General features: G+C 34.8%; 2 protein-coding genes across 10 annotated transcripts in view; one reads left to right on the forward strand and one right to left on the reverse strand.

Annotated features, from left to right (window-relative positions):
* The window catches only part of LOC117610861 (trace amine-associated receptor 1), a 274,562-nt gene extending 259,824 nt beyond the window's left edge, over nt 1-14,738 (forward strand). The window contains exons 7-10 of the mRNA XM_076689710.1: nt 3,658-3,912; nt 10,277-10,376; nt 11,343-11,471; nt 14,599-14,738. Coding sequence (XP_076545825.1) covers nt 3,658-3,912; nt 10,277-10,376; nt 11,343-11,470 — 483 coding nt within the window. The 3' untranslated portion in view covers nt 11,471; nt 14,599-14,738. The remainder of the gene's footprint in view (nt 1-3,657; nt 3,913-10,276; nt 10,377-11,342; nt 11,472-14,598) is intronic.
* LOC117611102 (uncharacterized) overlaps nt 4,802-17,893 on the reverse strand; it is a 144,429-nt gene continuing 131,337 nt past the window's right edge. For 3 of the 9 annotated variants that reach the window (XR_013062610.1, XR_013062609.1, XR_013062606.1), the window contains exons 4-5: nt 9,345-9,463; nt 4,802-7,873 (exon numbers count right to left, since the gene is read on the reverse strand). The gene's annotated coding sequence lies outside the window, so the exon portion shown is untranslated. Of the gene's footprint in view, nt 7,874-9,344; nt 9,464-9,618; nt 9,723-9,788; nt 10,290-15,846; nt 15,987-17,893 lie in introns of those variants that run through there. The other 6 variants (XR_013062604.1, XR_013062605.1, XR_013062603.1 and 3 more) reach the window with 4 other exon arrangements.

A 17,893-nucleotide genomic window follows, 5' to 3' on the forward strand; every position in this document is an offset into this window, starting at 1 on the left:
AATGTTTCAATTTGTTCCAAAGGTGGTTTCATTTTGCTTCATACCTAAATTTTCTTGAAACCACTGTAAATATTTCAAATATCATGCTTCACAACACCAAACTACTTCGAGAGTACACAAAATATATATCACATTTATAACAATTTTATACTACCACATCACTTCTATTTGCCATAGTTGCAACGTTTATATATTGTTTATACATAATTAACACAAAATAGTGTATATTGCTACAGCTTTTAATTAAAAAAGACGTTAATTACAATTCCGAGCACAGGACTCTGTTTTTGAAAATAGGACTCCCGATTGTCACGTGAGCGGTGTTGCCACGTTGTTCAGCATGGCTAGTACTAGAGTCGGCTGTGCTCGCGTAGCTTACTAGGTCTAGGGACATTTTTAATAACGTGTGCGATTCCCCTCTACAGCTTGCTTCTTACTTTACGATCATCTAATTTTTTCTTTGAAAATAATAGGAATTTCATTGCATCGTGTATCTTTACCATATCATGCAAAGTAAGAAGCGAGCTGTAGAGGGGAATAACACACGTTATTAAAAATTTCTCTAGACCTAGTGAGCTGCGCGAGTTAAGTATGGTCTCTCGTGAACTGCAGTATAGTGCATGTACATCAGGAATGCTGCCAATTTCTGATACAATCGTTACAATTACGAATGTTTTCTGCTGTATCCATAACGTTTCGAATTTTTTTTCTTACGACTTATTAAGTACCAAGTTTGCCATACCGCAATCAAATCGTTATTGGCAGGATCGTATATTCGGGTATTTTTAATTTTGCGCCTCCTCCGTAAAGGTTGAAATGTATTTAGTATCCTATTTAACGATTAAGTAGATTTTATTAATAACTGTGGAATACTGGTAAAAATGAAATAGAAATTATTTTACACTTTTTAGTGCATTTTGAAGTCGGATTTATTTTTTGTTAAAAATGATTTTATTCTCTATTCTATTGAGAAGTACTTAATGGAAATAAACTTGGATTAGTCTGGCTCACAGGTACAGGTTTAATCATATTTGTGAGGTAATCAGGCGGAGTCCAAACTAATTACATTGCCTCCGAAAATCCATAATTTTACTCTATCTGTTATCTCCATATCTCCATTTTTTATTCATAGGTAGTCGACTAATTTTATAGTTAAACTTTGCTGGCCCCTTGATATAGTGTAATGTATTATACATCATCCATTGTTTCAATCTCATTATCATATTCTAGTCCATAACAGTGCATTCGGGCGCCCGTTTTAGTACAGTAGGCGCTTATTAATTCCCTGCTACAGTGGGTGACAAAACTATTCGGACACCATTTAAAACAAAATTTCTCATTTAAAATTGGACCAAATAAAACGACTTGAGATTCTTGAAGAAGCTATAGAAATTAATTTACTTTTTATTAATTTTTGTGCTTTTGTTGTTTTTAAAAAATTATAATTTGTCGAAATCACGATAAAAATAGTAAAAGACAATTTCTAAATTTTTTTATCTGAGCCTGTAATGAAAATTTAAAATATGCTTTTGTAGATTCAAATAAGTTAGGTATATGCTAAAAATTTCATCGAGATCGGTCCACCCATCTAGCAGTTATTAACAATTGAAATTACCGAAAATCACGATTTTATCTGGTGATTAATCACGAATTTCAATTAGTTCGTGTCCAGTGACTTATACACGGTAGTGTGCGCCAAAAAATATTACTTCCTGCGGTAATTAGCCAGCGCTAATTCTGGGTCTCTATCGTATAATGAAACTTTGCTGTATTTAAAGTGTTACATCCCCTATATTACATTATATCCTATATTACATTGTAAATATATTTAAAACATTTGTCAGAGAAGTGAAAAATGTTACAACAATAAATCATTTACACCTAGCAGCATTTATTGAAAACCGTTTTAACACATTCCGCACGGTTAAGAATGGGTACAACTGATGATGTAACGTTCAGAAACAACATGCGACACGACATTAATCAGTGTCGATGCAGTTCGGCGATTGAATTATGTGTATGTTCACATGCGAACGATTTTATGATTCGCTTATCTTATCGAAAGTGGGATTGCTCAGGCGGGCTGTAGATCTACAGCAGGTATGTTCGATAATGTCCCGCATTTCAAGCTCTGGAGACGGGCACTATTGAGAAAAGAGAATTATTGCGTTACAACTGACCTCGACTATTAATGTTATAATCATTCCCGACTATGCTTTTGGTCTTAGATTACAAATTTTCACTGACGGTACGCTTAAAAGTGTTAAGTAACGATCAGTATTACATTGAGAAGAATGAAGTTTAAAATTTAAAAAAAGAAAAAGCGCCTACTTGTACAAGGAATATTTGTATCACAATTTTAAGTCACTAAAGAAAAATTGGCGAAACTTCGGAAAACCGTCATGCTCCGATTTAGGCCAAATTTTGCAAATAAGCTCCATTTTGCGAAAGGAAATATCTGTGAAAATGGTTTTTAGCGACTCGAAATTTTTTCTTTACCATTTTAATGTCGTTCCCTACCTTACCAACACAGCGCAGTATAATGGGTGAACTATTCCGAACACATAATTCGCACCTTCGAACCCGCGAAATACACATTGCAAACAGCATTTCCATGTGGACAGTATATACATTAAGAGTATTCAATATTATCACCCCCACCAAAAGCTATCCCAACCTACTCAGGGTGTATTTCCATGTAGACAGTAATTATATACAGTAAAAGCTGGATAAGTGCAACATCGCTATCCCCAACGCTTGGGGGGATCCCCCTGGGTCAGGGGTGGACAATTGTTTTGATTGCATTTAAAAGTTGCAGTAAAAAGTTCATTAAGAAAACAGTTAGAAATAAAAAAGTTTTATCGTTCAATTAGTATTAGTCACACGGATATTACGGTCGGATCATATTACACGGTTTCCTCGTCGAGCGGCTCGGTTCGCCTAGGGGGATTCCCCCAAGTGGAGGGGATAGCGATGTTGCACTTATCCAAGCATTCTTTTGTTGCATTTATCCAGGTTTTACTGTATACTACGGAACTATTGACTGCAAATTAGGTGCTTTATGATGTTAGGAAGAGCCCATGATTTCCATGAAACCGGACAGTTTCTTCCTATTGAAAATTAAAGTAATTTACAAGCTAACAATAATAATAGAATAATAATCGACACCTCGGCTGGATATATGCAACGTTTTGATTTCGATTTCTTTTTTTTCGCCAACTTTTAACATCAATTTTAGCAAGTAATTATAATTCAAACTATATCGTGTTTGGTATCATTTTAATCAGAAAAATCTTACCAATGCGTTAGTAAAAGTTTCATTAAAAAATAGTCAAAAATAAAAAAGTTTTGTAATTGAATTAGAATTAGTCACACCGATACGTTTCGGCGCTTTCCTTTGATCATTGGACACTTGCGACCGTGAACCAGGGCAACATATTGGGGATTGTTTCCTTCATTATTACACAAAAGATTAAAATTAACAAAGTTTATTTAGAGTTGATTAAAAATCACTCTGTAATATTCTTGAAGCGATAAGGATCAAGTTACTTTTACAAAAATTCAATTGTAACGTATGTAGAATAACAAATTTTTCAAGGTTTCATTTTTATGAGACACGGTGTATAATATTAAACATTCATTATGTACATGTTACAGCTCATGGCCCAAGAGAGACGATTATCCACTGCAGCCTCGCGGACAATGGCTGCAATGAGTTTAGGATTCATTGTTATGGTCACTCCATGGACGATTCAGGAAGTTGTTGCAGCTTGTACCGGAAGCAAACCACCTCCGTTCCTCGACTTCCTCGCCACGTGGCTCGCACTCTCCAACAGCTTTTGGAATCCGTTTCTATATTGGCTCCTCAACAATCACTTTCGTCGTATTTCGAGGGAGCTTCTTTATACTAAGGTAAGGACATTTTTTCAAAATAAATTATATGAATCTGTTATTTCATTTGAACAATTCATTTTATAAATCTCTATCGTAAAATTGCCAAACTTTTAATGCACTCTGTACATCATTTGTCACAGTGAAGGCAGAATGCGTTTTTGATAAATTACTTCTTCAATTAAAAGGTTAAAAAAAACGGTAATTATGCAGATATAGAGACCTACCTTTTATTTCGATGACTTCGACATATGTTGTCAAGGCTACTGCCCTGAGTAACAATAAAAATATTTTAAATGTCAAATGTCGTTTATTAACAAACAAAAATTTAATAAATGTAACAAATTTTATGAATAGTTTCATATAACAAATAATTTCAGATGATTAATATAACATAAACCAAATCGAATTTGCATACTTATTGAAAAATGACTCGTATGAGTTATTTGATTCAATGAAATAAATTTAATATCACGTCTGACTTAATTATTGAATTTCAAGATTTCAGATTTTCTTAGTTCCAGAATTTCAAAATTTCAAATTTTCTCAATTCCAGATCCTAAATGTTTCAAAATTACAAAATTACAAAATTTTTAAAGGGGAGGTCCACCCCAGAAAAAGATTCAAATTATGCCAATGATTAAACTTTGTAATAACAAAGTAATTTTCATGGTCATGCCACTTTGTAATAACTAATTAATGAATTAGTTTGTTGCTAAAAGTAATTTATGAAAATTAGTTCAAGAAAGTTCATACGCTAATAACAACCCTTCTTTAAAAAATCTTAAAATCTTTTTACAAAATAACATTTAGCAATAATCAAAAAATTTTTTTCAATTTTGTTGTAAAATAATTTAAAAATTACTCTTCCTCTTTAAAAATTAGCTTCTATTAAAAAGAAGTGTCCAAATTGAATAAAAAATAATTTTTAACAAAAAAGTGAAAAATAATTTCTATTTCATTTATACCAGTATTCCACAGCTATTAATAAAAGAATTAACTACATGTACATCAAAAGTGCTGTCAACTTCTAATACAATCGTTACAATTATAAATGTTTTCAGCCGTATCTATAACGTTCCGTTTCTTACGACATATTATTTATCAAGATTGCCATACCGCAATCAAATCGTTATTAGCAGGAGTGTATATTCGGGTATTTTTAATTTTGCGCTTCCTCCGAAAAGGTTGAAATGTATTTAGTATCCTATTTAACGATTAAATAGATTTTATTAATAGCTGTGGAATACTGGTATAAATGAAATATAAATTATTTTACACTTTTTAGTGCATTTCGAAGTCGGATTTCTTTTTTGTTAAAAATTATTTTATATCACACTTTTTAGTGGAACCAGTAGTATTTGTAGGATAGTGTAAGGTGGTTCACCGTTCTTATTGGATAATTACAACAACAATAGTTATTAACAATAATGAATTCCATAAATTTTTGTAACTGGGATCATCGCAGAAATCTTTCCTATTAGATGTGAAAAGTATTACGGGCAATGTGTTTAACGTGGTGGGCATTTTGTAAAATGATTGGCCATTGCGTAGATTGCACTTTTTTTTGGGCAATGTATATAATGGGTAGGTATTTCACAAATGGCCCGGAGATTTTATATAATACCCACGGTTCGTTGGCATTAAAGTTGTTATTATTATTATTATTATTATTATCATCATTATTATTAAAACCATACATAGATGTGATAGGTTAGGATGGGCCACACACTTGAATCCGGCCGCCGAGAAGCGGCTGGCATCGCTTTTGTTATTATTTAAACAACACTATTGTCTTAGGAAAGCCTTGCCGGCCGCCTTATGGCGGTATATGTGTAGCCTAACCTAATCTATCACATCTATATAACAAAAGCGTTTCAATACATTGACCACCACCCTCTAGGTATTCTGTATAATGACCGGACATTTTATAGATTGACCGAAACTTGTTACGGACATTTCACACAATGTCTTTTCGAACGTGCATTTTACACAATGCCCGGTCATTTTACAAAAGGCCCACATTAAACACATTGCCCGTGACAAGAGTAACACCAAGAAATAGGCTTTTTAATATAACAATAGTTATTAACAATAATAAATTCCATATTTTTGAAAACGAGTTCATTGTGGAAATACCTCATATTAGATTGAAAAGCTTTCATTGCGATCGGTACATTCCTTGCACAGTATTACTAAAAAATAGGTTTTTTGCAATAACAATAATTATTACACATGTACAGGTAGGTCTCGATTAGTGCAAGTAATAAATCCCAGAAATTGTTCGCATTAATTGAATTCGTACTATTCGAATACTTGAAATATAGGAATTGGATCTTAGTTAAAGAAAATATACGATCAAATTTTTGAAATATACCTTTCATACGTATATTATTAAATTATAATAGCATAAACATGTTTATTATTTTTTTTTTTTTCATATCTGTTTTTTCATATCTCCGTATATGTGATGATGAACCCGCAGTATTTTATCCAAGTCTCTGTTAACTTGCATGCTTCGATCCATGTCTGGATCGAAAAAAGCCTCGCAAACCTCGCATTAACTGAATTTTTGTTCGCATTAAATGCGACCTGGTATCATTTTAAAATTCGCACTAAACCGAATATCGCACTATGTAAACTAGCATTAATCGAGACTTACCTGTATACTGGTTTTTGGTCGATGCGATATGTGTATAGAAACAGCAGAGACAGGCGACTGCATGCTGACCCATACACCGCCAGAGTAGGCGGTAGAATACACGTAGGCATACGTAGAATTCAATCTAGTAGTAACAATAGTTTTTCACGAATATCTCGGAAACTAAAGCTTTCAGTTGATTATGCATAATAAAAAAGTTCTTCAGCATCATGCCCCCGACAACATATTAAAGGGTCATTGAAATCAACATATGTTGAGGTTAGAAACTTTCTGTTTTTTGCAATAATAATCCTTGGCAATGAAACAATGCAAAATATTTTTGAACGGGACCAATGGGGAGTTATACTCTACAAGATACAAAAAGTTTCGTTCCGATTGGTCCATCATTCTCGGAGTAATCGGTGAACACACGCCGAACGTACATGAAATAACACGTTTTTTTGCAATAAAAACCGTTCGGAATGAAAAAATGCAAAATGTTTTTTTAACGGTACCAATCGGAAGACATACTCTACAAGATGCAAAAGGTTTTCTTTCGATTGGTCCATCCATCTCGGATTAATCGGCGAATAAATCCAGGAAAAAAAAATATATATATATATATGTATTGATCGAATTGAGTAGCCTTTTCCTTTTCGAAGTCGCATAAAAATGTGATTTGTCTGTCACAAGGCGTACAATTATAAATTAAGTACTTAAGGTGTTTCTAAATCGATTCATTAGATCTTAGGAAATCATAGTCACTGTTTCAAAAAATTGTGTTCCGAAAAAATCACGTTGAAAGCTTTTTTGTATCCTTATATCTATGCTTTCAATCAATTATTCTTGCACTATACATATATTAATTGTTAAATTCAATTTTCTCGGAAACAAAGTATGAAATGAAAAAATTTTATTTTATATTTTCAATTTATTTTTTCACGTAGAATCAGCCCCTATACGGTTGTACCACCATTTACATGACACCCTGTATACGGATCCCTATGGCATTTCAAGTTCGTCAACTCTATTTTCACTATAAGAATTTAAAAGAAAAAATGAACATCAATTTTTAACGGATGGTCTTTCTGATCCTTGATTCCATACGCTTTATGTTACCTATACGATTCTTTCCAATACTTTTTAGCAGTTTAACGATCCGTTCTTTTCATTTCTGTTGTTCGTTCTTTCTCATCGCTTTTCACTGATTCAGCAGATCCTGCATTGTAGGACGTGCAATACATTATGTTGACCCTCACAGTAACGGTCATATATCTTGTTGCTTCGACTTTACAGCCCATGAATTTCGAAAAGCTTGTCGGTGTCCCGTAAATTTTAATCCTGCAGAAATAATCACATATCTGTTCAGTTAGTGTAAGTCCGTTCGTATACTACGGGACAAATTGATAGCACATTTTATATATTTAAATATTTATAATATTCACAAAAGAAAGGTATCTACGTTTTATATGTCTTACACAGGGTGAGTCAGGAGGAGAGGGAAATATTTTGATAGACGATAATATGGGTAATTTTAAAAAAAAGTTTAAACGAACATAATTATTATTTTTAATAGATTAAGAGATGAGTACAGTTGTTTGAATGTAATCTACATAATCCAATTAATAATTGAGAATGGTCAAGACGCGTTTTTCTACAGTGCGGTACATAACTATAACATCACCCACTTTTTTTACCCTTTGGGTGACGAATTATTTTTTCTTGAAAAAAAATCGAGGCTTTGCTAAGCAGTTCTTTGAATTAAATTATTTTAACGCGTTCCCAGGGTCCCCATGGGGACCCGAGGAACGCGTTCATATAAGGACAACGTTTATAAACAGTAAAATTAACCGATTTTAGATATATCAAGTATTTATACAGAGGTGCCTCATAGCTCCCGTAACACTCGAAAATGGGGGGTTGCTGAGGTGACTCTGAACAACGTTTCCTTTACTAAAATGTTGGTTGAAACTTCGTTTTTGAATCATTAACGAAAAGCACTGGTCAATGAGAACGCGCGTAGAGCGCGCACTGAACCGCAAGACCGTTAGCTTTCAAATCCACCAAGCGGATCTAGTGCAAATTCTAAGAAAAAATACTATCTAAATGAGTATTTGGAATTTCTTTTGCCTTACATAAAAAATATACCCAGTACTGGAAATTTAGAAATGACGAGCGGATGTAGCGATAATTTAAAAGGCACAAATAACGTATTCGAAAAGCACACAGAAAGTGAACAACTTAATGTACACCAAGCCGAAGACATCACAAAATCTAATTCTTCGTTTGATATGCCAAACAACAATACTCAAGAATCAAGCATTGACAAATCTTTGATTATAGCTCACAAAAAGCAAAAAGTTCAAACTCCTGCAACGACTTCAAGTGATGCTGACGCTGCTTTTATTGAATGGCTTAAAACTAAAAAAAACAAAGAAAAATACACAAGAGGATGCAAACATGTCATTTTGACGTAGTTTGTTGCCAGATATGTCAAAAATGACTGAAAAGCAAAATCGAAGATTTAGACATAAAGTTATAGGCCTCATAGACGATATTCTTAAAGACGCAGATATTCGCTCCTGTCATTTATCAAGGCCATAACTCTATACATAATTACCCTGTATATTCATCGCCAAATCCCAATTATTATGTACAATATCCAGTGTGAAGTGAATGGTCCATAAGAAGAGAGGAAAATAAGAAGGAATATTTAACTGATTTTGACTTATAAAGAAACTTAAATAATAATTATTTTTTCTAGGGGAAAATGTTCAATTTATATATTGTACTATATTTTTATAATATTTACCTTAATGTAATTAATAAACGTTCTTCTGAGGAAATTGCTTCTCCATAGTGGGTATCCAGTTTTTCTATTCTCGGTCCTATGATTTGATGACCAACAGTTTAAAACTCTCCTGGCTCATTCTAAAAAATTCATTAGTGGATTAATCCAATATCGACAGATTCTTTTTACTCGTTTAATACGTCGCAAATATTGCCAGGCTATGACATTTTAGTAACTGTTTCAACATTTGTTGCACTGGTTTACGCGGTTTAGGAACATGTGACATTTATCTTACGTCGCATGTTGCATGTTGCGTGTTTGATGCATCTTTGGTGTACGGCCTGCCTTACTGACCACAGGTCCCAAGATAACCCCTACGTACTTCCCTATTTTTCGATCCTATAATACAGGCAATTTTCCTCAGACCAGAGAGAACTTCTACAAATGTCACTGTACTCTACTTACGTTTAAACTTCACCTAAATTCCGCTGAGCGTTGTAAAACTCTTTAAATATAGTAAATGACTTCCTTATCGGAATACAATATTAATTACTTCGTAAGTGTTACGACCAGCCGCCCAAACGTACATTAATCGAATTCTTCCCACGATCGGACAAACATCGTGTTACGGCCACCCGCCTAAACGATCGATACTCGAATAATCGAACTCCTCACGACCGGACACCTAAACATCATATTACGACCGCCTACTTAAGTACTCGATAAGACGCGTTCTCACGGACATTCCACCCTGTCAATCATCGGCCCCTTCTCCACCACCAACGACATTATAAAAGACCTTACCGGACATAAGCAGAGTCAGTCGAGATCATATTATAAAAATAAAGTGCTATTCATTTAAAAACCTGTGAACTTTCTACGTGACATAAGCAATGACAATCGACTGTTACAATAACAATATGAATAATTGACAATTTTTCTCGTTTATGCAGATATTTTGTAAAGCAAAATCATTGGGACCGAAGCAGCACTGTTGCGCGACTAGCACAGGTGGTCTTGATGTCTGCAGCATGGTGGGAGTTGATTTATCAGGTATGTAACGGAGACTTCATTCATATGCAGTTATCCACAAAATTTATGATAAAATTATGTACAGTATGTCACATTGAACGAGGCTGGTCTCCGGGACCACATATTTTTATTTTTGCTTTCTTCTGAATATGCATTATATGAATAATTTTTTCTCTGATTTTCGTCCATAAGTTACATGCAACTCACGGAGCAGCAAGACAAATACAGGGTGTTCCTGTAACACCGGGAAATGGGGGGTTGCTGGGGTGATTCAGAACAACTGTTTCCTTTACCAAAATGTTGATCGAAAAACACTGGCCAAGAGAACGCGCGCTCAACCACGAGAGTGTTGGCTCTCAACCGCGCTCGGTTGTGGGCGTGAATAAACGTATTAGCACATCGTGGCTATCGAGGAAAGCGTACGAGAAATGTTACATTTCTGAATAACAAATAATTCTATATTGTTCTTAAACTAAGACGACATTTGTCGCAGGCTTCCCTTGATATCTACGCTGTGCAAATTCGTTTGTTCACGACCACGACCGAGCGCGGTTCAAAGCCAACGCTTCCGCAGTCAAGCGCGAGTTATGTGACAACACGTAACCCCAGTCTTTTCACCTGAGGCAGGATGTGACACTGCAACAGATATAACAAAATTCTGACTCGAGGATGAGAGTAAAACAAAGAAAAGAGAGCTTACCATCGCCTCAACGACAATGCCATTTAACGTTGAGCAATCGAGCTAAGCTGTCGACCTGTACGGACAAAGTAAACGTATAATTAAAATATTAGTCTGTGTTCCTGTCACTTAACTCGCGCGCTCCCATTGACCATAATTCAAAAACGAAACTTCAACCAACATTTTGGTAAAGAAAAAAGATTGTTCAGCAACCCCCCGATTCCGGGTGTTACAGGAGTTATGAGACACCCTGTATATCATTTTGATTACTGTTTTTCCTATATCACATCTGATTTAAATTTTGACAGGTTTAGAACGGTGCTCAATAGATCGGTATTCAATGGCTCGGTGTTCCTCGGTATCATTAGTTAATGCTCCAGCAGCACTTCCTTGGGAAATCGGACATACACTACACAGTGAATCTCCGCCAACGTGAGGTATGTAAACATTTAATCTTTTTATATTTATATAACTAATATCGGAGCACAACAATGCTTATCCAACAGATCCGATATAGCTGGCATAGCGAAACAGAATAGAAACAGGCGTTATACAGAGTGTCTCAGGTCGGGTAGTTTATGACACTAATCTGCCGCCCCAAATGCTAAATCGTCAGACTCATACAGTATCCCTATTTAATTTTGTCTATTTCCATCGAATACCCTAAGAATCTGAAGTCGTATAAACATGCTACATCCAGGGTTAACCTACACCGAGGTTAAGTAGGTAATTAAAATTCATATAAACTTATGTCCAAAAATGCTTTACTGAAGAGTTATAGGTGTTCAAAGATTTTTATAATAAATGTTCAAAATTTCTTCTTTCTGTATAAATATAATACACGACTAAAAATCAAACAGACGTTACAACGAGTGATAGAAGCTTTCAAGCTGTAAGTGAAATGATGTAAACATTAACTGTCGATGAGAATTATTTGTGTCTATCTGTAATTCTGTATAACGAGTCTTAAGAACAACTTTCTGAAGATCCTAACCTTTTTGGACACGCTGTATATAAAAATAAATAATAATTTATGCTACTAAATAGTATGCTCAATTAGAATTTCTCAATAAGTGATTTAGCAATGAGGACAACTTTTTCATGGCTAGATGAAAAAGTAATTTGAATACATAGGGTTATCCAAATTGAGTGTCACATCTTCAAATTGAAATAAAACGCAAAGGATTTGATTTTTGTATGGTTACTTTATTTTAATAGAAAGTCTATTTTATGACATTAATTATGAAAATCAATATCATTCAACAGTTCTTCTCCGCTTTTTTTCGCGAGCTTGATACATTTGACTAAATTTAATTTTTCACGAGAAGACACCAACTGCCACCAAGATCTGATGATTTAACACCATTAGATTTTTTTTATGGGATTTATGGAAAGTGAAATTTACGCCAATAATCCAAACTATTGACGAGCTGAGCAACAAAATCACAATCGCTATTGATGAAACTGAATTTTGCTTGTATGAAAATACAATGAAAAATTGGGTGAAATGCATCAGGCTCGTGAAAAAAGCCGAGTAGGACATTTAAATAATATTGTCTTTGATAATTAATGTCATACAGTAGACTTTGTGTTAAAATAACGAAACCATACAAAAATCACATACTTCCCGTGTTTGCGATTTTAGCTTGGTCAGCGAGGTTAGCATAAACACGCCTGCGTAACGTTCACAATAGTTGTCCAACGACTACGTCAGCAACCGAAGAGGGATGATTGGTGAGGTCATTCTAAACAATTTTTTCCTTTGCCAAAATGTTGGTTAAGGCTCCGTTTTCGAGTTATTAACGAAAAACACTGGCCAATCAGAGCGTGCCTTTAGCGCGGACCGAACCACGAGAGTGTTGGGTATGCTCTGCGTTCAAGCGTTGGTCGTGATCAAGTGCATCAACACCACGTCGGTATAATAGGATTTGTCGGGCAGTCATCGAATTATGAATAAAAAAAAGAAAAGAATAATAGTATCGAATTATTAATTACTCATGAACAACGAATAAAGTAATGAATCGTTGTTCATGTAGAATGAATAAATCGAATTGATCCAACACTTTTATTTGTTGTTTGATATGAATTAGAAAAAATACTTTGTACTCAATAAACATGTTAAATTTGAAAAAATTCAAAAATAATGTAAATGAAACTTACCCATTCATCCGTAAATGATCCAGCTGATCTCCAGACGAGATCATTGAACTCACTCAACCACACGGTCACTATCACTTTTCACAGAATTTCACTAGGTCGTCCGAAAGAGACCGATTCTTTCAAGTTTTTATTCACTGTCACGTTAATATTACACTGGACACAAATGAAAAACATGTAATATACGACGTTACTGGTCTTCCTTTCCATCGTCAAATAAGACTATTAGGTTGAGCGTCTGCCAGGTTTTTTTTCAGTCTTTGTCCTTTTCTACGTTCGGAAATATTCAAAAGATCCACACGAGCCTCTCTCGCTTACTCTCGGTTACCGATAATAACAGATTTATGGCCACGAACCATGACCTATTTCCAATTGTAGAAAAAGACAAAGAGCGAAACAGATTTTGCAGACGCTCAAGCTAGCAGTCCCATTTGAAGTTGGAAAGGAAGACCAGTAATGTCGTGAAAACGTTCCAAGTAGTGCAGAATATTACGCTTTTCATTTGTGCACAGTGCAATAGCAACGTGACAGTGAATAAAAATGTTTATTTACTTGAAAGAATCGGGTCTCTTTGGGACTAGGTAGTGAAATTCTGTGAAAAGTGATAGTGACCGTGTGGTTGAGTGAGTTCAATGATCCCGTAGTGGTTAGGGTCGGCACAATGACCCAATGACAGCAAACCATTTTCATATTGCAACTGGATCATTTACGGACGAATGGGGACGTTTATTAGTTATTCCATTTCAATCCTTTTTTTATTATGTGGAAACTTTTTCATTTCCAAATCGTGTATTCGTTTTTGCATATTTTTTTCAAAAATGATCACAAGGTGTTTTTTTTTAAATTCCAATCGTACAACTAATAAAAGTGTTGGATCAATTCGATTTATTCATTCTACATGAACAACGATTCATTACTTTATTCGTTTTTCATGAGCAATCAATAATTCGATACTATTATTTTTTACCTTTTTTTTGATTCATTATTTGATGCAACATCTGCTCAACGAATCCTATTATACCGACGCGGTGCTGATGCACTCGGACCACGACCACGACTTGAACGCAAAACATACCCAACACTCTCGTGGTTCGGCCTGCGGTAAAGGCGCGCTCTGATTGGCCAGTGTTTTTCGTTAATAACTCGAAAACGAAGGCTTAACCAACATTTTGGCAAAGGAAAAAGTTGTTTAGAATCACCTCAGCAATCATCCCTCCACGGGTTCTACCCCAGTGTTGGGACACCTTGTATATCGAAATCACTTTTTCATTCATTGAAGAAGTTGTTCTCATTGCTAAATCACTTTATCAAAAACTGACCAACTACCGCATAAACTACCAAGTTGTATCGAATAAAGTAAAATCAAATACTTTATTTATTTTATTAATCGACGTTTTATGATTTCAGTTAGGGATGCCGCCACGCAAACGGAGGACTTGGGATCTCCAACGCATGCTAGTTAGTACAGCGTGGCGGCAGAATGGCATCCGCTAGTTCACCGTCTCCAAATTCAGCGATCACCTCGATGTCAGTCTTTCCGTGACAATTCATTTTCAATGGCAGCGGAATTGCCGTTTTATGTTGAAACGATGCAGTTGGAAGAAATAGAAAATGGATGTAATCGTCGACTATACTTGGAGAGCACGCACTTCAAAAGTGTACCCGACCTGATTCGGGACGTGAAACTTAATTGACATATAATCGCGAACGTTTACGTGTTATCGAAGGTAAATTGTACTAGATTCACTGCAGAAGCTTTGGCAATTAAGAACCGAGTTTTCGAAAGAATATTAATATTTTATATTAATCAAGATTATAAGATTTTGTATTATAGGTTAATAATATTTAACCGAAAATGATAACGCATACTATGTTGAAACTAAGAAATAAGATTAAGAAGACAGATTTTCGTGATTCGAATTGAAAATTTAAACACCAATGCATTGCATTCAATCGTCGAATAAAGTAATAAACAGAGTAATTATGTAAAACTTATTAAGTTTTAACATTTTTCCATCACTTCAGAATAATTGCAAAGTAGAGAATTTTTGATATTATTGAATATTAACATCGTCATTATCTCGACGATCACATCGTTGGAACATGTACATTTATCACTCGTCACACGTACATACATATTTATAATAACCGCACAAACTACGGATATAAAATAGTATTTAAGCAGTTATCGGACGTACAATATTTTTTAAATCGTTCCTTTTCTAAAGGTAAACTTTCAACAATAGGTTGTAGCGATTGTTCTACAATTTGTTGTTTAAAATTTTTATATTTATTTGTTATACATGAATTGTAGGTAAAAATTAATTTAGAGTCGTAGCTCAGGAGCCAACAGAATTGAAACTGATTGTGAGAAGCTTTGGACGATCTTTGTCTTTCGTGCATAGAGAAACAAGGACAACACGATATTCAAGCAGTCATGTTGATATCAAAACAGTGGCGGATTAAGCAGCCGTGTAGGGCCCCGAAGCGGCCCTGAGATCTTATAATGTCTTTTCATTAGGGTTCGAGGAAAATTACGGGTTTTTTTTTGGTTGTCCAAATATCATAATAATAACAGAGTTTCACCAAAGACTCTGTTATTACACATAATATTATAGTCAACATAATGATATACATATGTATACACACCAATTTTTGATTACTTTTCTTTCTTGTTGATAACTTAATGTGACTTTTCTTTAAACTTTTTTTTTCTAACTTGAGTTTGAAGGTCCAGAAATTTGAACCCCAGTATCTTGGGATTGGGGAGCCTCCGCTTGACTTGATCCGCCACTCTGTAAAGATGGTTCAATTTTGCGATTTTCTTTTTTAAAATAGTCTGTATAATTATACAGAGGTATACAGAGCCTAATTTTCCATTTTGACTTTTAAAGGGGATCGTACAGAGTAACGGATCGAAAATATGGGTATTTTTGAGAATTTTTAAAAACATAATAATATAACATACAATTTTTCTGTTTTATGATACATAAATTAGCTGTATTGGAGAAAATATGAAAAATGTTTTTAATAGTTTTGGTAATGTTCTGGCTGATATACACAATTTTGAAACGACCGTCTCTAAAAGAACGTTGTCGTGGCGTTAACAACAAATTGGTCTTGCACTTTGTTTGACACACAAAATAATCAAAATATTTTAGAAACTACATATGATTGGCTATTACAGCATGTAAAGAAATTAACAAATGTTGAAAAATAACAAAATAGCGAACATATGTAAAAATATTTTGAAATTTTATTAATTGTTCGTATGATAAAAGTAAAGAAAAATTAAATCATTTTTATCAATCAAAAAACGGATACGGCTTTTTACAAAATGCAATCTTGAGGACGACAATTGGATTTGTTAGATTTTTTATTTGCTGTCAACGTGATTGAAAAATGTCATTTCGAGAAAAAGCACTTAAAATTTGATTATCAGATTACTTAATTTGCCGAATTTAGTCTTAAAGCTGTATAGGCATATTCTTGGGATGTATATGTATGTGATAAAACTGCTTTTTCTGACCCCTTAGTGCAGGGCTTCGAATTAACTACTCTTTTCGGCCAGTTTTCAGAGGCTACGCCCCTTTCTTCCCACCATTCGCTGTGCCTCTCGCGAGGACCCTAGTCCTCGAGGCAGCTCAGGCGCATGTCGCACTCGTATTAATAGGTTTCCACATCACTTATGGGGTACGATTCATACGGCACGCGTCTGAGGTGCCTCGAAAACTACGGCCCTCGCGCGGGTCACGGCGAACGGCGGGAGGAAAGGGGCGTTGCCTCTGAAAACTGGCCGAAAAAGCAGATAATTAGTGTGTACGACCCCCTTAAAACTTTATAAAAAGTACCTTTTTATAGACACAAATTTTTTTACAATTTTTCCCCAAAACGCTTTACTTTACATATAATCGTTTAATTTTGTATCTTTATTTAAGATTTATTTGGATTAACAGTGTTATAATTGTATAAGCATTCGATTTGTTCATAATACAGTAACTAATATTGACATAGAACGTAAAGTTGGTACTAATAACCTTTCCATAATGTAAACGAAAAGTGTGTATAGAATATTTGTTAATACAGTGGACTCTCGTTATATTGTCACCAATGAGTCCATAGAAGCGGAAAAGTGAAGCTTCCAAACTCTGATTTGAAGGGTGGAGGGTAGATAAAAATGTATCATTTTCATAGACTATGATGGTGGAAGGATGACACTGGTACGTGGCAATATAACGAGAGTTTACTGTAATCTCAATGCACTCAATGAGTGAATATGTTAAGGGGGTAGACACGAGTAATGCAGCGATGTGACATTACTGGCAAAAATGGGCCTAAAAAGGGGTTTACGGGAATACACTTTTCGTCCTTATATGAAGAGATTTAGGGCTGGGTGAGGGCTCATTCGAAAGAGGAAGGTCCAATGCAGAGCGGTCTGGTCATGGTTCAACGAGATTGAGTTGATACCTAATAATATGAGTGTCCAAAGTAGAGTAAAAATCGACAAAATACATTCGCAGAATCCAAGGTATTTTTAGGTTACTAAAAGAGTTTTGTGACTCAAACGGTGACCAGAGCGCCCTGCATTGAACCTTCCTCTTTCGAATGAACCCCTATTTACATCAAAATCTTCTCATATAAGGACGAAAAGTGTATTCCCGTGAAAGCATTCCCACAGACCAGTTCCGCCATTTTGTGGATA

This window comes from Osmia lignaria, chromosome 8 (assembly GCF_051020975.1).
Source record: "Osmia lignaria lignaria isolate PbOS001 chromosome 8, iyOsmLign1, whole genome shotgun sequence".
Taxonomy (NCBI): domain Eukaryota; kingdom Metazoa; phylum Arthropoda; class Insecta; order Hymenoptera; family Megachilidae; genus Osmia; species Osmia lignaria.